Source organism: Oreochromis niloticus, linkage group LG6 (genome assembly GCF_001858045.2).
Source record: "Oreochromis niloticus isolate F11D_XX linkage group LG6, O_niloticus_UMD_NMBU, whole genome shotgun sequence".
Lineage (NCBI taxonomy): Eukaryota > Metazoa > Chordata > Actinopteri > Cichliformes > Cichlidae > Oreochromis > Oreochromis niloticus.
This window is the reverse complement of record NC_031971.2, coordinates 157,284-181,965: the sequence shown is the minus strand read 5'-3', so window position 1 is coordinate 181,965 and position 24,682 is coordinate 157,284. Positions and strand designations below refer to the sequence as shown.

At 38.3% G+C, this 24,682-nt stretch overlaps 1 protein-coding gene across 1 annotated transcript; it reads right to left on the bottom strand.

Moving 5' to 3' along the window:
• Nucleotides 1-13,449: 13,449 nt before the first annotated feature.
• Nucleotides 13,450-21,780, bottom strand: LOC100708857 (homeobox protein OTX1 B). Its single transcript, XM_003460068.5, has 4 exons — nucleotides 21,472-21,780; nucleotides 19,321-19,512; nucleotides 17,901-18,052; nucleotides 13,450-14,856 (listed from the first exon to the last, which is right to left on the bottom strand). The coding sequence occupies exons 2-4, from the start codon at nucleotides 19,415-19,417 to the stop codon at nucleotides 14,065-14,067; spliced, it is 1,041 nt and encodes a 346-aa protein (XP_003460116.1). The 5' UTR covers nucleotides 19,418-19,512; nucleotides 21,472-21,780; the 3' UTR covers nucleotides 13,450-14,064.
• Nucleotides 21,781-24,682: the final 2,902 nt, after the last annotated feature.

The window sequence follows — 24,682 nt, the reverse complement described above, 5'->3', positions numbered from 1 at the left end:
TTTTATTTGTATAGCGCCAAATCACAACAAAAGTCGCCTCAAGGCGCTTTATATTGTACAGTAGATAGCACAATAAAGAAAAAGTTGCAGTACGATCAGTGGACTTTGGTGTACGTTTCCACACACGAGGAACGGAGGCCATGTTCAACTGGCCATACTTGCCGCCTTCAAAAAGGACTCTTAATGATTGTTTTTCATGCTTTGATTTGAGAAAAGAACAATTGAAGTAATAGTCACTTACTTTGGGTCATAATGAATTTAAAAATAAAGACCTATTTTGTAAATCTTGGTTATACTATGTTTCAAAGTGGATGTTTAAAGTGGCATACTCATTGGCTAACAAAAGTTTTCTATGCAAGTAATCAATTTTAGTTAACCATCTTAATGAAAGCAATACAGTTTCACTGCTTTTTTGTGTAAAAAAGTCAAATTAAACATTCATGGATAACAGCAATAATTATTTTTAGCATTTAAATATAATTTACATTAAAGAACCCTGATGGATTAAACATGTAAACACACGAAAATGATTATGATTATTACAAGCAGAGATGGGAAGTAATCCGATTACTTTTTAAAGTAACGAGTAAAGTAAGGGATTACTATTGCAAAAAAGTAATTAGATTACTGTTACTTTCCCATAAGCATGCTGCATTACTGCATTACTAAACTGTGATTTTGTTTGTGAGAGTGTCTCATGATGATGACGTACGAGCATTGGACATCTCTAGCAGCAACAGACATGTGTAGATCAACAATGGATAATATGGAGTGTGGGAGAGAGTAGGACCATGCAGCGTTTAAAGCGTGGAAGTACTGACATTACTTTGAGTTTGACTCCATAAAAAGTGACAAAAACATTAGCGTTCGCTGTACACTGCGTGGGAAGGAAACTTCTTTTTACAGCGAAAAATTAAACTTCAAATCTGAGCAAGCACCGAGCACACTGCCACAGGAATGTGAAATTCACAGAGACACCCCTGGATCCCCCCACTGACATGACTGCTGCAGCACTGGGCAAACCTCCACCAGCCCCACTCCTGCTAAACAGGTGAAAAGAGACTTAAGAGCAATAGGACATAGTGCTTAGAGTGAGTGTAAAACAAATGTTTTTTTTATATGCTGGAATATGCAGAAAATAGGCTTAAATCTTAAACAAATTTCTTCTCGTCAGTGTTGAATATGATTTCATTTTTGCTTGATGCAATGTGCATAAAGTTACAAGATTAAAATAAAACAAGTTTTAAAAAGAGACATTTTCATTTGATTCAATTTGATATTATGGATTATGCAGAAAAAAAAGAATTGGGCTGAAAGGTCTATTTCTTTATTACCTATTCAGGTTTTTTTTTTTTTTATCATGTTTTTAAAAAGTAACTCCATAATTAGTAACTAATTACTATTTTCAAGTAGCTTGACCAACACTGATTACAAGTAATTTAGGGCAGCTATGACACAAACCTTACATTGGGTGGTGATCTAGTAAATGTATTAAGCACTGTTTGTTTTTCACATCACCAGTTTCTACTTCTAAAATTTGGAGTATGTATAGTTTAATTTTTCCCTGCTTTAATTTTTTGATTGAGACTCATTAAATTATATCAGACAAATACAGTATTGTTTTCTAAAACAAATGAAATGTTTCATGTTCAGTTGTAAAATCTTCAGTGCAGCTAGGTTTCATGGTTTCTCTGTTTAAGCCTAAAGTCAATATAGCTAACATTAGTTCAACTCAATTACATTTTCATGTAATGTAATAACTATCTCTGTAGTTTTTAAAAAGCTATTAGCTAGCGCAAAATTATATAGTCTAAACTAAAAATAAGTCATCTTTTAAACAGACACTAAAAGTGAGGCTTTGAAATAAAACCAGTAAACCCTAACAGGGTAGAGACTGATTCTGCCAACTCAGTTCATTGCGGACAGGACTGAAAATAATAGTTATAGTGTCAATGCAGTCTCTGAAATTGAATTGAAACTTTATTTATTACAATACTAAAGTAGTGTGTCAGACTGTGCCCACTAACACAGGTGTACTGGGTTACGAATGTAAGAACCTCTCTGCATGTTCTCTTGTGAAAACTTTGAGAACCCATGCTCGAAAAAGGCTTGTACATTTTGTCATGCACAGAAAATAGTGCATGACAAAAATTAGCAAAAAGAAGGTTCTTTAAGTTTAAGATGTTGAAGCAGAGTGCTCTGAACCAGACTGACAACAGAAATGTGAGTTGACAGGCTGAAAATTCCTCAAATTGTTGTGTTCATCTGAGGCCAAACAGCCTTTCTGTCAGTCTTTTGGGAGGGAAAGCATCCTTTTGGCCTGCAAAGGAAGACACAACACTTTCCTTCTTCTGTCTTCACCATTAACCATTGATCAGCGTCTAGAGAACGTTCTCTGGCCCTGAACCAGCACTTTAGGCTGTTTTCTATCAGTGCCATTCCAGGCAGATGGCAGAGTAAGTGTGATTGGCAGGAGAAGTGGAAGAAGCAGAGACAGAACAGAGGCTGCTGCCAGCAAGCATTGGGAGGGGGGATAAGACTATGCAGAGAATGGAGGGGTGCAGGGCACGACCAGTCTTAATCATCCCAAAGGCTTGCCAAGTGCTGATGCTATGACAAGCTTTTTAGAGCCGAGTGATGGGTTTCCAGCTCCACTGATAATTTTGGGGGCAGTGGGGAGGTTTCTGAGACCAGGATGTAAGTCATTAATGTGGTTATGTAAACAGCCTGTGTTTGTTGCCATCAGCTACGCTGATAGTCTTTCCCATGAAATACAAGAGAAGAATATAGGGAAGCCGGCAGCATTTGCTATCAGAACATCTGAACTGGCTCTTAATTTTAATCCTGGGTTTAGATGAGTTTCTGCGATCTACTCTACAAATCCCCATTGGAATGTGACCGTGCACATGTCACTCTTGCTAAGATATGAATCTACTCAAGCGGCCAGCAGAGTGGCCTCAAGAAGCAGATGAACAAAGCTAACCACCACCAGGTTGGAAACAGGTACAAAAAGGCGAATGGGTGTTGGCTTTCATAGGGGTGAAGAGGAAGACGGCATGGCGACACCAAGCCGCCAGCTTCATGTATCCAAGTCACGCACAACTGAGGAGATAGCCACCCATCATAGATGAGATCATCTACAGTAAGTTCAACCTTAGGTCAGTAGAAGCTCTCACTACCCTTAATTTCAAGTGTCAACCATGCACCAAACAAAAACTGTTAGTCCGATACAATCACATTTCCTCTTTGTCTGTGGTGTTGTTGCTGAAAGTTCCTGAAAATATTCCTAATCCCCATATTGTTGGTTCATGAGTCATAACAAACAAGTGACAAGCTGCAGGAGTGATGCCAATTCAAAAGTGACGACAACTGGTTCAGAAGAAGGAATATTTAATATTTATTTGTTCAGTTACGATTGGTGAAAGACGGCGCTATTATCCAGCTGAACAGACAGAAAACTGCATTCTCCACATTCCTCCTCCATCCTGATGACCTGGGGGGTGCTGAAAAAGGCACCAAAGATGAAAGAATGGATAGATGTCTTTTTTTTCATATTCCTCATATTGAAAATGGTAAGGCAAGAGTGCTGTTATTTGATGGACGGCCACATTTTTTGTTAGATGACAGTATTAGTCATACTGGGTGTCAGGGTCCTGGGTCTCCCCGACCCAGCGTTTTTAGTTCTTTGTGATTTTTGTATTATTGTACTTGTGTGATTTATTCTATGGTTTCTAGTTTTGATCCCTTGCCCTTCATGTCTCTCTGTGTCCCCTCTGTTCTGTGTAAGTCTGTGTCTGCATGTTTGAGTTTCCCTCTGTGTCTTTTGGTTCGTCGAGTCCTCTGCCTTACTGGTTATGTCTCTGTGTTTCTTAGTTGCTGTCTACACCATGTCAAGTTCGCGTCTCTGTGTCATACTTCCTGTTTTACTTTGAAGGTCCGTGTCTTATGTGAATGTGTTCAGTTTATGCTTCCTTGTCTCGTCAGTTCTGATTTCCCCCAGCTGTGCTCTCCTTCTGTGTCTCATTCCCCTCGTTACTTCCCAGTGTATTTAAACCCTGTGTTTCTCTGAGTCAGTGTCGCATTGTACCCTCAACAAGCTGTGTGTTCTGCTTCTGTGTTTCTAGTGTTTAGTCACCTGCTCAGGTTTAGTATTTATTTTCACACAGCCAACCATGACAGAGGGAGTGAAAAAAAGTGTGTACTTTCTGTCACTCAGGACTGATGTTCCCTTACGCGAGGTCCAGATGCCACCAAACTTTCCAAATTGATTCCTTTTAACTGAGATCTAATCTAAATTGACTCTCAGAATTTAATTCTTTGTTTTATAATTTGCTCTTAATCACCTTCCATCTCTACTAATGATAAGGCTGCCACTTTGCTTAGAATAAAGCTCCTCATTGTGAGCCTCTAAAGCTCTTAAATAAATAAGATTAGCACATATCTTGTGTTACATTTGAGAATAGGACTGGTGCTATCAGACCTCCCAGCAATCCCCATCATTTGCCTGCTATTCATATCCATCCATGCAGGTCAGAGTCAAGGGGAGTTTTCTGTCATTTCAGCATACAAGCTGTAAATGATGTGTATTTTAAAATAAGCACATTTTTCTTTCTACTGATATATGGTTAGGGTTAGGATTGCTGCTGGTCACAACAAATATAGCTGTCACATTGTGCTACACGTATGCGGATCCAACAGTGTATGTTGATTTGACAGAACACTGGATCCTGTGTATTCCAACTAACCCAGCTGTCACGGAAAAATCTAGATCATGTAATTAATCTGATTTCAACTTAAGTTTTTTTTCTCCCTACTTTAAAGATGCTAACACCAACATTGACACTTTGTGTAATATCATTAACCAGGTAGTGATAATACACAGCAACAACATTGTGGCCCAAACGGCATCTGGTGAAATATTCCCATGATTCTCTAAGTTGAAATGGGATAAGTTTGTCAAATTTTAAAAGACTGTCTAAGCCCTTTCTTTTTATTTCTGATGAACACATCTGGTTAGTGTATCTTACTCAAAGATATTTTGGCATGCAGACAGGAGCAGCCAGGGATCAAACCGCTGACTTTCTCTACTCTATATATTAACTTCGGAGAGTTTGCAAAAGCAAAGTGTATAGCAGTAGTTAGCAACAGATCAGGCACTAACTCTGATTTCAGCCAAAAGATCTCACTTAGTGCTGCAAAATAAGAACATGGCTGAAGTTTAAACTGGGTCAAAAGTCTTTTTAAAACATCAGTGTTTGTTTTTGCCTAGCTAAATTTAATCCTGGGTTCTTGTGTTGCACAAACCTGTCTGTCAAAGCAGTGGCAGCAGCAATGAAACCTGCATACACATGCTCTGACTTGTTACTGGTGCTCTGGAAACAAACAAAACCATCTGGGGAATGCTCAATTAATGAAATGCTTTCATAGTGATTGAATAACAATACAATAGAAATTTGTGGGCAAGAAACTGTATTTCGTTTCAGAATGATGTCACAGAGACTAACTGTTTTATTGGAAACAATGAAAAATAGCGTCTTCTGTTTCGTGGCTACAGGTTTCAAACAATTTAAAGATGTTCACTACAATCTTCAATAGAAGGACTCTAATTGTTACTTCTCTATTAACATAATATTTTTAGTGTTTTTGCATTAATATGTGATTTTTTTTGTGTTGTTTTTATTTTTGTTATTCTCATAGCAGATTTTTCCCAGGCTAGTCTTAGTCTGTTTGGGATTTTTTAAGTCCTGCAGGTTACCAGTGAAACTGTGTCATTTGTGGATGCTGTTGACATGGGATAAAATTAAAAATTGCCGCTTAAAAACACTTGTCAGGGTAAATTTTAGATAGGTACAGGGACACAGTTTGACCAGGTTCAGGAAATATCAGGTTGAAATGGCAGTTTCATTGAGTTTAAAAAACTACTATGATAAAGGTAATCTCGATTTATGATTGTCATCATAAATCCTAGATTTTAAATGGAAAGATAAAATAAACAGCATTTTCGCATGTCGCACTTCCTTAACTTCCTGATCATAGAGATTGAAATTGTTGCCACCAGTTTTAATACATTTTTCACTGTGAGAAATCAGATTTTATGCAAACCACAAATGCTTACGCTTGTATCTTTTACCATTAGATGTTTTCTAAAGAATAATGATTAAACGAGCAGAGCTACTTCCAACCTAAGCCATAATAGTGACTTGTGACGTGAGATATTGCCTCTGGGGAAAAAACAATGGGATTTTTACTTCTAGTGCCAAGGACTGCTTAAATAGTGCTTCCCATTTTGAAATCCCCATTACTCCAGCCAATACAGTGCCAGTGACAGTTACGGTGGTTAATCATTGTTTATGGGTAAATGCTGCTCTTGTGTGTTTTGACTGCTATAATTATGCCATCTGTCATGTAAAAATCTGAAGATCTTTCAAGATATTGGCCAGGTGTTGTTTCCATTCTGAGTGACGATTTTTGTCAATGTTTTTATTGTCATATGCTGTGTTTTCTCCAAAAGTCCTCAGAATGTTTAGTTCCAGGGACTAATGTCTGGGATGGTTCCTTTAGCCCCCTTTTATCTTCTTTTTCAACACACTCTGAAGCCCCGTGAAGATTAGGCAAATTAGTTAGCTGATATATTTGATTGCATATCACCATTTCCCACTGGATGAAGGCTTTTACTTTGCAGTCAATCCTTCTGAGGATTTCTTCTGAACCTCAGTAGTATTTTGTTGAAGCACAAACGTTTTTGCTGTTGGAGGCTTTTAAAAATGGCAGAAAGCAGATGCAGATTCTTACTTACTTCTTTAACAGAGACCAAAATGACGTCTACCATCAATTGGTGTATGTTTACAGTCAGATTATATGACAGGGGAACGATCACAGTTGCATGTTTCAGTCTTGGAAGCGGTCACAGATCAAATGGAGGAGGCCAGCTTTTCCATTACTTGTGAAACAGACCTGGATCACAGCTCAGCAGAAACACATTCCTCTTTGCCACTCCAAGTCTCAACTTAACGGGGATTCCCTAGAAGGCACAGACTGTCTTCTTTCTTTCTCTCTCCCTCTCTGCTCTTCTTTAAGTGTTAATCCTTGGGAAACTTCCATCCGTAGCGGCTCGTTTGAAGCAGGCCAGTGGCAATCTGCTAAGTACAGCCCCCAGTCATCAGAATCATTAGATTATGCTTTGCCATGGTCCTGACAAAGAGATTTCCTATCGCCATTTGTTTCAAGGAGAGTCCATGCTTCAGCCAGCACAACCTTAGAACTGGGAGGCACTTGGAAAGAAAACGCATCAAATGTAGGAAGCTGAAAACAAGACACACTCCATCTCTCTCTGATTTAGGGTGTCGGTATTGGTGCAGCCTATGCTGTTTTCATGTTACAAAAGGTTACTCTCCTGGAATTGTACAGATACACTTACTGAATTGGTTAGTGGTGAACTGATTAGTAATGTCCACACCTTACACACAGAATCACAAAGACAAATGGTTAATTTGTTACAAATGCATAGATAAACATTTAGAAGGGGTTTTACAATGACATACAGTTAAAAGATCAATGAAGCACTGATAGTATATATCAATAATAATATGCCTACACTGTCATATTATTAGTGCAAGCATAAATGGCATACATAACATGATGCCTCCATCCAAAGACTACAGAAACTTTTAGCTATGTCACTCATGCTGTCCCCACACTCTCAAAATTAATATAAAAGAATAATTGATCTAAATCATTACATTCAAAATGCATATGAAGTCTGTGTGTGCATGAGGGTTAAGAGGACTTTAGTTATCATATCATTCCATTTTGTCAGCCAGTAATAAAAATTCACACACAATTACTTTACTATTACAAATATGTTGTGAACAAGCAAGATGAAGTGCTTAAGAGAAAAAAATTGAAAGACACCAAAAACTCATTCACGCCCTGAAACTGTTCAAATGTTCATAGGTTTGAACACAAACGTCTTTAAGTTTGACTGAAGTTTCTAAATCTCACCAACTTCCTGTGCAGCTAAGTTGCTGAAACGTGAAGAAAAATCACTTCAAAGAGTCTGCTTTTGTCTCATGCAGCATCTAATCTTCCCACTTTGAAGACAAACGTCCTTGTCTTTTCCATTGGTGACAGCTCTGATAGGAACATTCATGTTGGTGGTGGAGGAAGTGGCGTTGTTAGTGGGTGTGTGTGGGACTAGATTGGCTTCTTAAACAGGTTAGAAGCCATTTTGTGCTGAAGGAGTCCCGGACATGTCAGGGCTCTTGACAGTCTGCGCTTGGGATTAGTGGGCCAGCAGTAAGGCAATCCCTAATCCCTCTGGGTAGTAATCTATTTACCCACCATGCTAAAAGGGATTTCCATATGAAATATACACACAGAGGTGCAGTCTGTAAATGTTCAAAATTATAACTTACTTGGTTTTTTTTATCCACTTTTCCTTGATGTTTTTCTTCATTTAAGTTCTAACAGCATACAAAAACATGGGGTAAATAAATGATCTGTTTCAGGAAAATTGAAACACAATTTCGCCTTTCTTTAGTTTCTCTACTTGAGAAAGAAAATTAATTCCTGAATTCAATAAATGTTTTCACAGATAAACACCTACCAAAGTATAGAACTGCCACCTGTACATGTTTGCTATAGGTGTCTCTTAGATGACATTTTGCCATGATTACACACAAACCCCACCACACATACACACAAATATTGTGATATCTCCAAAAGTTGAATCTGTTCATCTGGACGTAGCGTTTGGTGGGAGAAACGTTTCGTCACTCATCCAAGTGACTTCTTCAGTCTCAGCTGACTGCAGGTTTCCCCAAACCTTATAAATGTACTGTTTATAAGATTGGGGAAACCTGCAGTCAGCTGAGACTGAAGAAGTCCCTTGGATGAATGACGAAACGTTTCTCCCACCAAACGCTATGTCCAGATGAACAGATTCAACTTTTGGAGATTTACTTTCCTGGATGATTGAGAATGCATCAAGAAATATTGTGATAGTGTATTGATTGAACAATCAATGCACTATCATGATGTGCAGCAATAAATTTGGAGGAATGCAATCAAGGTAAATTTAGGAATAAGTTAGAAATTTCTAGGACTTTGCAGAGATGCTTCTGTTCGTATAGAGCTGGAAGAATCCTGATACTGGACTTGAATCCTAATACTAAGTACCATACATTTAATTAATATAAGAAAAAGAAGTGCAATTTCAACAGCATTCTTTTTCTACATGGTAAAGAAATTTGTCAGCATGACTCTGTGGACAGGAAATAGAAAGATTTTGTTAATTCACAGAAAATTCATCTTCTGTAAGACTTATGAAAATAGAGTTAAAAGTCCAAAATTCATGCATTCCTTCACATTTTGGAGGAGATTTTGCTGGGCTGATTCCAGCCCCTGGGCCTTATGTTTGACACGCCTGAGTTAATGATGCTTATTAACACCCAGGCACAAAATGATGCAAATACAGTGTTCCTATAATCCTAGCTGACCTGAATGACACAACCATGGATAAGCAATTGGAGTGAGAGGAAAAAAAATCAATCTAAAAATAATGGAAAATGTATCAGCATATTTAATAATAATGGTTTGCTTATTTATAGTAACTGGTCGGGTTAATTAGTGTCTCTACACTGGCAGCAAATGTGAATGTGAGTGTAACTGGCTGTCAGTAGAGCGCAGCACATTGTTTGACAGAGATTCTAGTGTTTAGTACTGTCACCTCCACCAAGAAGGTTCTGGGTTTGTATAAGCTGCTTGGTTTGTGAATGTTGCAAATACAGTATTGTGAATGTATGGTGTGAATGTGTACAGGTTTGTGAATGTGTGGGTAGAGTCTGCTTGTCTGTGTTCTCTCTTGGTACTCTCATTTCCTCCTAAATATATGCTTTGTAGGTTAATTACTGATTCTAAATTGTCTGTAGGTGTGAATGGTTCCCAGCTTCTCTGTGTTTGCCCTGTGATAAACTGGTGAGTGTTTTAGGTGTACGTTGCCTCTCACCCAGTGACAACTGGGATACACTCCATCATCCCTGTGTCAAAGAATTGATGTTTTTTTTTTTTTTTTAATGAAAGTGCTATTAATTTATAAAAACACGTGTCGGGTGGGCTTAAAATTAAAATCTGCACATAACTGATATCTTACTAAAACATATTAGCTGTGTGTAGCACTTACTTATCTGGCAACAATTCAATTCATATATTAACAGAGGTCTCAGTCTCTAATAAAGACATGATGTAATATAGTTTCTGTTTCTAGTATTTGTGCTAACTTAGATTAAATGAATCATGGACTCTGTAACTGACAAACAAACATAAAAACTGAAATATGAGTGCGTACTTTTTTGTGTCTGAGGAATTTGAAAACATTTGCGTTCACCTGAACATTTAGCAAGATTTTTATAAAGACTGATCTCCTATCATTAAGTCCAGGAAGTTGCTGTGTTGCTACCATCTCCTCTATGAATCATTTATTTTAAATCAACAACACTCATGAGGAAACTTTAATATCCTTGAAAGTGCAGTTACATCAGCAAAAGTGAGGTGATCGCCTGTGAAGTCATTGTTTTCAGCAGCCTTCAGGAAAACTGAGAAGCTAAAAAGCAGAGTCACTTAGTCACTACAAGGATTCAAAAAGTAAATATTCATACCCTCGGGGAGAGGCCCTGCACAATAAGGCATATGAAACAGGCGTTCAGAGGGAAGTGTCCTTTCTCTAAATGAAACTGCATTTATTGGCTGAACATAGTCTGAAGATTAGTTTGTTCTAATGTGCTAAATCTCGGCTCATGTTTGCATGAATGTGTGGTGCGTGCAGCTAAAGCCCAACGGGATGCAGAGCGGGCAAACACACAGCGCTGACGCCATGTTTACAAAAAGCTGTTTGTCCAGCTGTTGGACAGACACAGTGAGGAAGCGGGAAGCCACTTAATTAAAATCGTGATTCGTCCCTTTTTCCCTTGGATCAAATAAGTTGTACATTACTGTCGACATGGCCAAACAAACAGCAGGGATGCCAGTGTACATGTTTGCTAACCTGCCCGGCTGTGAGCCCATCACTGTAGGGGGGAAGGAGGGGTGTGATTATTGACATGCTGTTTGGATATTTTCTTCTTGTTGCCAGAGATAACATTACAACTGAGTGCAAAGCTAATGCATGCAGCTGACAGTTCTTAAAATTAATGTGTATTTAATTCAATGAAATATTATTGATTGTGGAATATTATTTTGCCACATATATATATATACCCCCGTAGCCGGTTACCAAGACTACGTGAAGTACCCTCAGAAGATCTTCTAGATGACGTTAATGCAGCACTACGGACGATACCTACAGCCACCATTACCGAGACTAACAAGCTGATCTACATTATGGCATCAGTGATCAGTGAGATGCTTGGCTACAAGTTGAACAGCCACAAGGGGCAGTACCCTCCATGGAGAAGGAGGCTAGATGCTATGATCAAGGTAGCACGGAGGGAGGTTAGCCAACTATCGAGGTTGCAGAAAGGTGTGATGAAGAAGGTGCCTAAGAAGTACAGCAAGCTGTCCATACCTGAGGCCTTGGAAACTGTCAAGCAACGACTCACAGCCTGGCCAGTCGCTTGAAGAGGTACACCAGAGAGATAGAAGGCAGGAGAATAAACCAGCTGTTCTCCACAGAACCAGCCAAGGTGTACTCTCAGTGGCAGGGGAACAATATGAGAACAGCACCACCAAGGCTGGAGACGGAGCAATACTGGAAGAGCATATGAGAGAAGGACGCAACCCATAATGGCAATGCTAAGTGGCAAGTGGATCTGAGGGCAGACCACAGCAACCTCCCTGAACAGGGAATCCTACGAGTGGCTGGACAAAGCTGGACTGAAAGACAGCACAGAGGCAGTAATCATGGCGACACAGGAACAAGCTCTGAGCACAAGATCCATAGAGGCTGGGGTCTATCACACCAGGCAAGACCCCAGGTGCAGGCATTGTAAAGATGCCCCTGAGACAATCCAACACATAACAGCAGGGTGCAAGATGCTAGCAGGCAAGGCATACATGGAACGCCATAACCAAGTGGCTGGCATAGTGTACAGGAACATCTGTGCTGAATATAACCTGGAAGTCCGGAGGTCAAAATGGGAGACGCCCCCAAGGGTGGTGGAGAATGACCGAGCTAAGATCCTGTGGGACTTCCAGATACAGACGGACAAACTGGTGGTGCTAACCAACCAGACATAGTAGTGGTAGACAAACAGAAGAAGACGGCTGTAATGATCGATCTAGCGGTTCCCAATGACAGCAACATCAGAAAGAAGGAACACAAGAAGCTCGAGAAATACCAAGGGCTCAGAAAAGAGCTTGAGAAAATGTGGAGGGTGAAGGTAACAGTGGTCCCCGTGGTAATCGGAGCACTAGGTGCGGTGACTCCCAAACTAGGCGAGTGGCTCCAGCAGATCCCAGGAACAACATCGGAGATCTCTGTCCAGAAGAGGGCAGTCCTAGGAACAGCTAAGATACTGCGCAGGACCCTCAAGCTCCCAGGCCTCTGGTAGAGGACCTGAACTTGAAGGATTGACCGCCCGCAGGGGCAAGCGGGGAATTTTTTTGTAATATATATATATGTATATAAAAGGTTGTATTAACATTAGCTGCAGTATGTTTAGAGTGATAGATCTGCTGCTTTTTAATCAGTCCCTTACTTAATCCTGTTCCTACCTGATTTACCTACTAGGTATATTTTGTTCTCAGGCATGCACATTTTTTCCATTGAATAAAGAGTTAGTGAATAGGATAGAAAATTCTCCAAGATGGTAATAACTCACAAATTCAGATGAATTGAACTTTCTCACGGTTCACTCTGAAACATATTTTATCACTGACTCACTGAATGTCCTCCTCTTCCTCCTAGTTCTTTGTCAGGACTATGACCAAGCTATGAAAAAAACTATGTAACAAATTACACACATTGTAATACATTTAAAATGATCTTAAATTTAAATGCAACACCCCAGAGATTTACTTTCAGGGTGTTGCATTCATTTGCTGCTTCTATAATTCCATTATTTTTTCTAGGCATTTAGTCCGTCTCCTGCTCATAGTGAAATGATTGGCCAAGTTTCCAGGTGCTAATATGTATAAATTAAATAGAATAAATGAAAAAGAAAACACTTGGTGAAATCTTTCTGAAAAAAAATCAATTTAAAACAATATTTTTCAACCAAGCATAAAAAATGCCTTTTGGTGCCATAGCAACAACTTACACCATAAATAAAACAAGTAAAAATGTTCAAACTGTTGTTCATGTGACCATATCTACACCTTTAAACCAGTTAAGCCAGTTTAGCCTGGTTTGTTTTTAAACTAAGCTAGTTATTGTGTGATACTCTAAACTGCTGTTCACTAGCTAAAGTTGATAAGATTCATTCTGTAGTTAGGAATAAAAGTTTCGTTAGACTGTTCATGTTTATACAAGACTTTATTATAAAGACACGAATGTACATCTCTCAAATTTCAATGCAATACTAACATTGCGTGTCTAAATTCACATTTTTAATTTTCTTTCCTCTGCAGAGAACAAATAGCAGAATCTTTCACCTTACAAACAAGTGCTGCAATTAAGTCTCCAAAATAAAATGCCCACAGTTCCTCAATAAGAATCATGTTGGAAAATGATAGCAGCATCCTGTTTCAGATCTAAGAAAAGCCAACTCAAAACTCTAATGTATATTAATCTCAGAGAGGATGTGTTTATCTTCTGAAGAATGATCTGTGTGGCAATCCCAGGCTGGACTATAACAAATGTTCCATTGAAGTTTTACTAATAAAGGCCTTCAAAAGGTATAGCGTCAGTTTGTCTTGAATTTTGGAGTAGAAAAATGATCCTGGATGAATCACTCCACCAAAAAGCACACAGTCAAAGTTGAGGCTTCAAATCATATCAATTGGCTCACAGTTAAACTTTTTTCCTTTATCAAATGTCACTACTTTTACTTTAAAGGATCTCCAAAAATAAACCACCAACAACAAAAAGAATACTTCTTTAAAAGCACAGAAGAAGAAAAATGCAGGAAGTCACAGCACTTGGAAACGCCATGAGGCCTGGTCTTTATAGTCCAAACAGTCGGAGGCGTTGAAGTTGAGTTTCCAGGCTGAAGCTGCTGTCTGCTCTTTGTAATCAAGACAGTCTGTGGAGTTGAAGGCGAGGCTGGGTGCGCTGTATGCCTGGTGGTGGTGCGGTGGGTGGTGGTGATGATGGTGGTGTCCTGACGTCTGGCCAATGTGATGATGCGGGTGTCCTGACATGGAGCTGCTAGTCATTGGGCTGAGCTGGTGAGGGTGGTGCGGGTGGTGGTGGGAATGCATGGGTGCCAAGTACGAGCCGCACTCAACACCACCAAAATAGGAACCTGATGCTGAAGCCGGGTAACCCTGGCTGTACGATGCTGCTGTCTGGCTGTAGGAAACAGGATAGGATGACGTTCCACTTGTCGCAGATGATGACACAGAGCGCTGCATGCAGGACGCACTGGTAGGGGCGGCAGGGTCAGGCAGAGCGGCCGGTGCCGGTGCTGGTGAGATAGGTGCCGGGCTCCAGATGGATGACACTGGAGCAGTGATGGAGGTAGACGTGCTAATAAGACCAGGTCCACTTAGACCAGAGGAGACAGAGGAGGAAGAGGAGGCGGATGAAGAGGAAGACGTGGAGGAGGAGCTGGACACTACTGGTGGAGTGAACTGACCGCTGCTCTCTGAACCAGTGCTCTCTCTGGTTGGAGATGACTTCTTCTTCAGTGGTTTTACCTTGGCGCTGTTGCTGCTCTGCTGCTGCTGCCGACACTTGGCTCGTCTGTTCTTAAACCAGACCTGAGAAAGGAGAAGAGGTCAAAAGGTCATCATCACGCATGCACCAGGTCAGAAATAACAAACTGTAAAACCTGACTGAAATAACAGGAAGGAAACACCTGCTGTTGCTGTTCGTTATTATACTTCCTTATGTAATCCCACTTTACCTCTTGTACACACTTGCACAATAAATACATAAATTAATTAATTAACCTTTAGAATGTGTAAATATGGGATGTTTTTTGGCACTAAAAATATTTGAAATGAAATGAATAAAAATTATGAAAACAAAAACAATTAAAAACAAAACTGTATTTCTTACTCAATTTTTCAAACTGTTTTGGTTATATTTGCCAAAGATTTAAGGCATCTAACACTAAGATGTTTATGTAAATTAAAATACCTAATGCATGCCAGCGACATCTTTAACTTTAAACTTTTGTCTCGTGCCTCCTTCAGTAAGTGCTGTGGTGATGTATATAAGTGATGACATACTTTAGAAAATATTTTGTAAAAAGTAGAAAATGCTGATAAATGAATGTATTATAAAATATTTTGATTTTTAAATTTAAATAAATTTTAAGTTTTGAAACATTACATCTTGTAAGTCTGATACACTGCTTTCATAATGTTCAAAAGATTGTATTAAACTATATTAACTACCTTTTAATCCTAACATAAGAACTCTTTTTATAGCAAACTTTTTATGGCATTTTATTTGAATAAATCCTGTGATGGCAGTTATGGTCACAACTATATGATGAGTATATAAATGTAAAATGGTGTTCTATGACATTGTGGTGTATTTATAAGCTTTATTTTTCATTTTTAAATTGCAAAACAAACAAAAACAAACAAACTAACAAAGCAAACAAACAAACAGAAAGCTCACAACTATGGGACAGAGCAAGTATCAACAAGTAACCACAACATGACCGGCCATTTGGCCACAGAAGCACTCCCAGGTGCACACTCTTGTATCTGTGTCTTTCAAGGATAACCTCAGACACCTGAAAACCAAACACAGAAAATACAAGCATAATCATCATAATAATAGTAATAATGATAATAATGATAATAATAATAACAATAATAATGATAATAATAATAATAATAATAATAATAATAATAACATACCAAAATTAATAATTACAAACAAATTTTTTTTTAAAACAAACAAACAAACAAACGAACAAAGAACTCAAAAAAAAAAAAAAAAAAAGGTGAATAAAACAAAAAGCACAGAGCACATCATGTGAACCCCTCCCACCATCCCCCACCCCTTTACCCCTGTATGGCTCTCAACCTCATCACATTCGTGTATCCAGACAGCCCATATTTACACCTCTCATGCACAGTAATCAAGATCCCCCACGATAAAACTGCGTAAAACCGCAGCTAACACCTCTTTGATCTGTTAGGTCCAGAGATGGTAGTACTGCCAGGAAGGGGCCCCAGATTTTTTCAAAGGTTCCATATTTCCCTTTTACACTATGCGATATCTTCTCAGGTGTACAGTAGGACGCTAGTTCATTAATCCAGTGTCTCAGTGTTGGAGAGTTTTCAGATTTCCATTGTAGCAGAATACATTTTTTCACTGCAGTACTCGCAAGTAAAATAAAATATTTCTTATGGTAATTTACATTAATCTGTGTCACCTAGAATCCATAGTTTTGGGTCCGATTCAATTTGGATCTCCATTACCTTTGAGATTATTTCAATAGCCCGTCTCCAAAACTCTTTTATCACTAGGCAATTCCACAGCATATGCAGCAGATCACCATCTCTCACCTTACATCTCCAGCATTTGGGGGAATAATTATTATCAATTTTATGTAACCTATAAGGGGTATAATATGTCCTATGAAGTATATTAAATTGCATTTGCCTGTGTTTTGTAGAAATTAACATGGTCTGTGCCTGTTCCAATAAATGGTACCATTCTACCTCTTCATAGATATGCCCCAAGTCTGTTTCCCATTTTCTTTTTATAGACATTTTGTTATAGTCAGGTAACTTTTCATTGATAATAGCATATATAGAAGATGCTATTCCTTTTATTGATTTCCATGGTTTGGTGCAAAGATGGGTTTCAAGAGGAGTTTCTTTTGGTATCTCGGGGAATAACCCTTTGGATTTCTCTTTAACCCAATCTCTTATTTGTAAAAATTTGAAGAAACTTTGTCCTGAGAGTTTGAATTTTTCCTTTAGTTGTTGAAAGTCAATAAATGTATCATTATTATATAAGTCAGCAACAGTTCGAATATTTCTGTCCTTCCATCCCCGCAATATTGGGTCAGCGATATGGTAAGAGAGATCAGGGTTGCCCCATAGGGGTGTCCTTCTAAGAAAAGAGATATTTATTTTCAGAAGTGAGTGGGCTTCCTGCCAGGCGCAGAAGGTGTTTAATATTATCAAATTATTTGTGAGCTTGGATAGACATTTTTTTGTACCTAAAAATGGGACTTCTTTTAATAGTATGGGGTTCACCTCATGTTGTTCTATTGGAACCCATCTAGCCTCACTCCTCTCTGCATGTAGCCAGATCCAGATTGATCGATACTGAGAGGCAAGATAATAGTTCCTAAAGTTTGGTAAATTAAGTCCTCCCCTTGAATATGGGGCCTGTAGAGACATTGTGGTTTATAACATCAATTTAAAAAGCGTTTTTGAAATACAAATCTCCATAAGAAAATCAACCACTGCAGCTGAAATAATAATACAGATATCTGGGCCTGTCATAGTGTCATATCCTAGATATGCTATAATCCCAGCAGAGGGCTGCTAAAGCCAGCCATGGAAAACCTTTCAGAGCCTCCTTTAAAGAAAGCTTACCACATCAAAAGGTGGCCCTACGTTCTGCCACAGCCCAGCCAAATCCTTCCCTTACACTAAAGACTTTTCTCACAATCATACAGATGCCTGAGGTTTAAAAAAAAAATCCATCGGAAGGTGCCACGAAATGTAAAACGTTTGTAAAACTTCGGTGCAGAGAAGTGCCTTTCCTTGTCCTACATTTAAACATTTAAGTTCAAAACCAGGAAACAGGTTATGTGTGTGCTGACCTGCACTCTTGATTCCGGCAAGTTAATTTTCAGCGCCACCTCCTCCCTCATGAAGATATCCGGGTAACGGGTCTTGGCGAACAGCGACTCCAGAATGTCCAGCTGAGTCCTGGTGAAGGTGGTTCGCTCCCTGCGCTGCTTCCGCGGGTTGGCTGAAAACGAAGTGCTTGTTTAGTATTGGACTGAAGTGTATTGAATACCGTATAATACTAGTTTGCTCGTGCCAAATTACAAATTTCCAAACCTCGAGCTTTTTAGTTTATTCAACTAAAAAAGAGATATCACATTCATTAAGATTTTTGCTTTTAATTTTTGGATGCAGAAGTTATATTCCTTTTTAAGACTATATAAATCTTGGCATATAAGCATTTCCTCCAATCAAGACAAAGGAGAGTGATAGGCCTGTATGAAATATCATATTAAGGTTTTGTACTCCGAAATAAAGCAATGACAAAGTTCGGTCTTGAAGTTTCACTTTTGGATTTCAAAGTAATTTATCTAATAAGAACATTTACCAGATAACAATGCTCCTTACAAATTCACCATCGAAATTACAGAAACGTTAAAGGACGATAATATGACGCTTAGCAGGGATCTGTCGCAATCATTACACTCACTGCTTAGCAGTACGAAAACGGAAAATAAACCAAACCTCCCATTAGCTTGAAGCAAAACACTTTTTAGGCTATGGCAATTTGGTTATTATTATAAGGATATTATTGGGAATAATTTCGCTGAAACTCATGCGGTAGTCTGCGTTAGGTTCTCACAGCTAACCAGCGTTAACACGGGCCTCAGGGGTCCGGGCCCACCCAGTAATGTCACTAGTAATACACTCGAACTATAAGTCGCACTAATTATTACAGTCTTATAATGAAAAACTTAAACACTCATATCCCAGATATGGCACTGCATATCTGCCACTGCCACTCAGTTTATTCGGTTCACAGTACTTAAATGTGTCTGCAGCGATCGGGGTAACCAGCATGACTGAGGAGGACACTGAGCAGATGGGCTTGTGCAGGTCAGTCTTTGAAATTAAAAAGAGGTCTTTCATCAGTTTGTACAACTTGTTTTAAAGCATGGTTGAAGCTTGAAAACTGCCAAACAAATAAAAAAAAGCGTGGAGTAATATTATGCGTGCACTAGTCAGCTGTTCTGGTGTCCTGGTGAGTTAACTGATCCACTTCTCCACCTAGAGAAAACGCCTCTCCTGCTTTGCCTCTGTAATCTGAGACTGATATTTTTGGACTTTCTAACTGCGGCTCCATTTCTACGTTACTGATGGCAAATGATAATTCTGTAATACTTTTTCATGGAATAGGAAAGTGAATCGGTTCCCTCCCCGTCTCAGTATGTTGCATCTCCAGTTCACATAGTCTTCAGTTTGGCACCGACCCTGCAGCTCACTGATCCTTACCGGGATATCCCACAGACGGGTGCAGCAGGTCCATGGCAGCTCCGCTCAGGCCCAGCCCGTTCATGCCGTACGGGGCCTGTTTGAGATAGGACATCATGCTAGAAGCACGCGGGAGGAGAGACCGTAGTCTGGACGGAGAGGGCAGGTGTAGATCTCCCGGTTGTCGAGTGTTCAGCTCCCCTGTGTTCGGCTCTGGTTGTTAGACGCAGATGCGCGACAATTAATACTCATAATAAAAGAAACTTATCGAAAATAGGTAATTTCGTAAGTGAACACTCAAAGCTTATCACGCAAGCACACAAAAAAAGTGTTCGCTGAGAAATAAAACTCACAAAAAACAAACCAAAAACAACCAACAAAAAAACCACACACACGCAGAAACGATGCAAAACTTGACTTTGGGGAGAGGCCTGTCAATAATAATAACCCCAAACATTAATGTCTTGATGCATGCTCAATCATCCAGGTAAGTAAATCTCCCCAAACATTAATCACAGCCTTTAACACTCTGAAAACACGAAAAACACAAATACACTTTTGTGCTGTTAGAAAAAGTATAATAATATTGATCGTCAATTTAAACATTTAAGTTTTTTATAGTTTTTTTTTATATTTGGACCATTTAAAATTATTTTAGCACATGAATGTTAATGTATTATGAACAATAATAATCACTGAAAACCAAATTATCCGCCAAGAAGCTTAAAGGAAAATGAACACAAACATATGGACCTTTTCATATATTCGTGCTGGGGAAAAAAACCCTACTCCAGTAATAAACTTAAACTGGAACAAAGTGTTACAAAACGCCTGAACTTTGCCTGTGTTTGAAGATAACATCAGTTTAGAGACCCCCCCCCCCCCCCAAAAAAAAATGCTTACGGGGGAAACTGAATTCTTTTTTCTCATAAAGAAAACCCCAAACTCCCGCTAAACTATTAATCTAGTAATCACATTTTCGACTTTTCTTTAACATCCACCAGGATGTTTTAACAGCCCTGTTATCACTCAGATCTTCATTATGATTTCATTAATTCAATAGATCAATAAAATCGACCTGCAGAAACGTAGGTTTGCATTAGTCCAAATGAACGTTTTTCTCAAGCAGACATCTTTGCAGGTATCTGAGTCTTAAGTGGTTGCTCACTAGATCTTAATATTATAAATTAACGGTGTGAAGAAAACAATTAACGGTGTGATGAAATAAACTAAAAAAAATAAGTATTTGCTATTCAACTAAAAAAATAAGTATTTGCTATTCCTGTCCTAGCTTTTATTATTTTTTTGTATTTCTATCAGAGATCTCCAGCAGTTCTTCTGAAAAAAAAAGAAAAACACGTGCAAAATGGCACACGTAATCATCTGACACATGTAGCATTACTGCTTTACGCTGAAAATGAGTTCAAATAAATAACATAACCTAAATTGGGTTAAGGAAATATAACAATCAAGACATGATACAATGCAGAAAGCATCCATATCTAAATTTACAGGGAATATCCGGCATGTTGGATTTGATTATTTTATCCTTTTCTGTAATACTCGAGTCTACATTAGTGTGAGGCTAAATATTGGCTGAGAATTTCCAAAATCCACTGGGGTCCGTTTGGCAGCACCTGGAAGGTGCCGCGGGCCTCCTGTTGGATCTGAACTGAGGCCTCAAGCGCCAAATACAACCCGACTTATTTCCATAACCACAGGAAGCAGACAAACCGCGCAATGTAAATGCTAAACTTGTGTGCAAATGAACTCCATTACAATTTAGATTAGATCAACAGTGCGACAATTAGCAGAGTGCGCTTATCAGGAAAGTAACTGGGAGGCTGCGGGCTGAAAGTCCACCGACAGAATAGAAAGTAAGCCCCCCCCCCCAAAAAAATCAAGAACAAAAAACAACTTTTAACTGGAGCGATTGATAAGTTTAAAAGTTTTGTGTTGTTAAAGTTGTGAAATATGTCATTGATAAAAAATTATATTTTTTGATTGACTTGTTTTTAAATCTGTTCAAAACATTGCCTTTTAAAGATCGTTTTCGTTGATAAAACGATTACATATTCAAAGTGGAAAACGAAAGACACGTTTACAAGCGAAGAGAACAAGAAAAATAGATCATTAAGAACAATTAAAATTAGGAACACATTTTAGTCTCACCTTCTTCGGGCTCCTTATTTTAAAATTCCTCTTAAGTGTCAAAACAGTAAGATCCAAAGTTCAAGAAAAATATCCTCATGAAGCGCAGTTTTTTTTTTCTTATTCGGCAGAGGTAAGAAAAAGGAACCCTTTTTCTTAAGCTCCACGTGAAAACCACACCTGTCTTCGATCTGTTAAACAAATGCTTATACGGAGAAATTAACAAAAACTAAAAATAAAAAAGTAGGCCTTATTTCTCTCTTCCGCGAGCGTTTTGTCTCCAGCCGACGTTGACGGATGGAGATTAATGAACGTCTCTAGGGCCTGAGCCTCTATGAGCCCAGAAAGCACACGGGCCTTCTTTCTGCGAGCCAATCACGGCACTCTGCGCCTATACAAGCCATGAGAGCGACCAACCAGCCCCCGAGTTTGACACCGAAAAGCCCGCCCCTTGTGAATCGAAGCCACATCACGTGACATGAGTGAAAAGTTCAGGTCAGAAAGTTGGAGAGTGGTTCGGCTGCCATTACAGCGAGAACACCACGATTCAGGTGCAAAACTTGAGATGGAACCTTGATACAATTAAAGAAACATTTAAAATAAATAATGTTAACATTCATTAAATTAAACTTTAGATTTAATCTGGCTTTAAAGAGTAATGAAAAACATTGATATTTATTAGGCGTAGTGTTTTGAGTGTTAAGTCATTTCCAATATGGTTTTACACTTAGGTTGCATTAATATTTACTTCAAAGAATTTTCATAAGATAATAAAAAATGGCAGGGCTTTTAAAAGCAATTAAACGAAAGAAAACACAAATAAACAAACAATTAACTATCACATTAGAAAAAAAACATTGTAGTGTTTCATTTAACGTGTAATAATAGAAAAAATAAACCTGTTTTATTCCGAGTTAATAACAAGCATATCTCAAACAACCTTTTTCTTCTATTGACAAAATATCAAGTAAATAACCAAATAATCTATGTTAATGGGGGAACAACCACCCGAGAAAGTCTACCTTGTGGCCTTGAGGAAAAAAATTGAATAATAATCAAAAAGAATAAAATCGGTATGTTGTTTGGGTAAATGAGTATGAACAGGTTTGTAATCTATCTCATCGCTTTCCCCCGGAAATTGGCTGTTGATGAAGGTGACAAAGGCAGGGATTGATCACTAGTATCAAGATATCAAATGGACGGAATCATTGTTGTGGAGGGTTTTTGTGGGTCTAATCCCAAATTGCAGGAGTATTTTCTTAATATTAAACCCGTAAATCCAGGGATCAAGCAGCTTGAAGAGGTTTGTGTGTGTGTGTGTGTGTGTGTGTGTGTGTGTGTGTGTTAGAGGTGGGGGTTAAGTTTGGAGAGGCTCTCATCTGTGCTGTTGGTGCTTATTAAAAGCAAGATGCATACAATCCCAGGTTGTCAGAAAGCATGGAGGAGGCTTTGGCTAGGTTGCTGCACATTTTCTCACCTTGTATATAAAAATCTCACATAGAACCTTCCATGCAGACAGGGCAGAAACCCCCTAAAATCTTCAGTGTGCAAAGATTTGGCTGCAGGTTAAAAGAAAACTGCTGCACAGCAGGCAGCTGGTGATGAAACAACACGTGATCCTGGATAACTAAAACACACTATCTCCTATGACTGTAGATTTTCCTCAGTTTTTGCCCAGCTGGGACTTTCAGGTAAGCAATACTAAAACTTGATAATACTGAAAAATTGCCTCAGTAAGAGGCAAAACTGTATTAAAATCTTCTAATCTGATGCATTGTCTTAGGTGATGCAAATTTAGGATCTGCATTTTGTCTTTCATATATTTTTCTGGAAATTTCTCATTATGATGAGAATGTGATTATGTAACACCTCCTCAGGACAATTGCAGTGAGGAGATGCTATTATAAGAAATGTATTAAATGTATTGACCTATATTGAATTTTTAAAATATCAAGTCCTTTTTGGATGTGTTATAGATTCTTTTACCAGACAAAGGTATTTTAAGTTTAATTAATTTTTTTTCCCAAAAACAGACAGTACACAGTAAAGAAAGATAAATATGACTGAGAGCATCATTGGTATTTTTTTCCAAACATATTACAGAAAAATATGATTTATTTTATCAGCACAATCATGCGAAAAAATCATACAAAAATCTGATATCATGATGGCTCAAGCTCAAGAGACCATCTGCAGTTAACACAGTGATTTTATACTGTGAAGTACACAGTTTAAAAAAATCTTTTAAAATTATCTGTTATATTTAAAAGCAGTCAAGTCGTTTTTTACATTTTACATATATATTTTTTTAATATCAGAAAAGACTACCAATAAATTTAAACATATCTTTGCAATATTGATTTATAGATCATGTTATTTAAGCACACAGTTTCTGTGATACCACAACCCTAAATCTGATAAGACTAGAATAGAATAGAATAGAATAGTTCTTTATTGTCACTGTTACAAGAACAATAAAAGGCAGTTTGGCATCTCTCCATGTGAAATACACAATATAGCGTAAGTAAGTATTTACATAATAACACAGACAGATTTACATTTACACAAGAAAGATGTGTACAACTTATTCATACACCTGCATACATACAGATACACCCATACATACATACACATACATACATGTATATATACATGCATATATGCATGCGTACGTACATACACACACATATTTCCACATACACGCTTACATATATATATACATACACATACATGCCATCTGAGGAGCAGGTGCATTGAGAGGTGCAGTGTGTGATCAGTGATACTGCACATGGGGGGGGGGGGGGGGTGTTGCTACTATAATAAATAAGGTTATAATAAATACAGTCTGGTGATTACATTTTCATCTCTTTGGTTATGTGCATATGTAACAGAAAGAATACACATTTTATGATCACCAAATGGGTGTGCACAGCTATGAACAGACTTATCTATTTAGAGGTGTCCATCTGTCAAGTTGGACACTGTCACTCTAAGACATACTACTTTCGTTAGCCATGTATGTGTCAAGATTTCTTTTCAGGGCATTGGCATCTCAAGAGTTTTAGATTTCATGTATTTCAGAGATTTAACCTGTAGTTTCCTAAAAGTGCACTGAAAGAGGACCCGTGCCCAAGGATATCTAGTTTGTTTTCTATTTTTTTCAAACTAACATTTTTTAAAATGTGTAAATCAAAACCAGAATTTCAAAATGTAAACAGGGAGGGAAATGTTT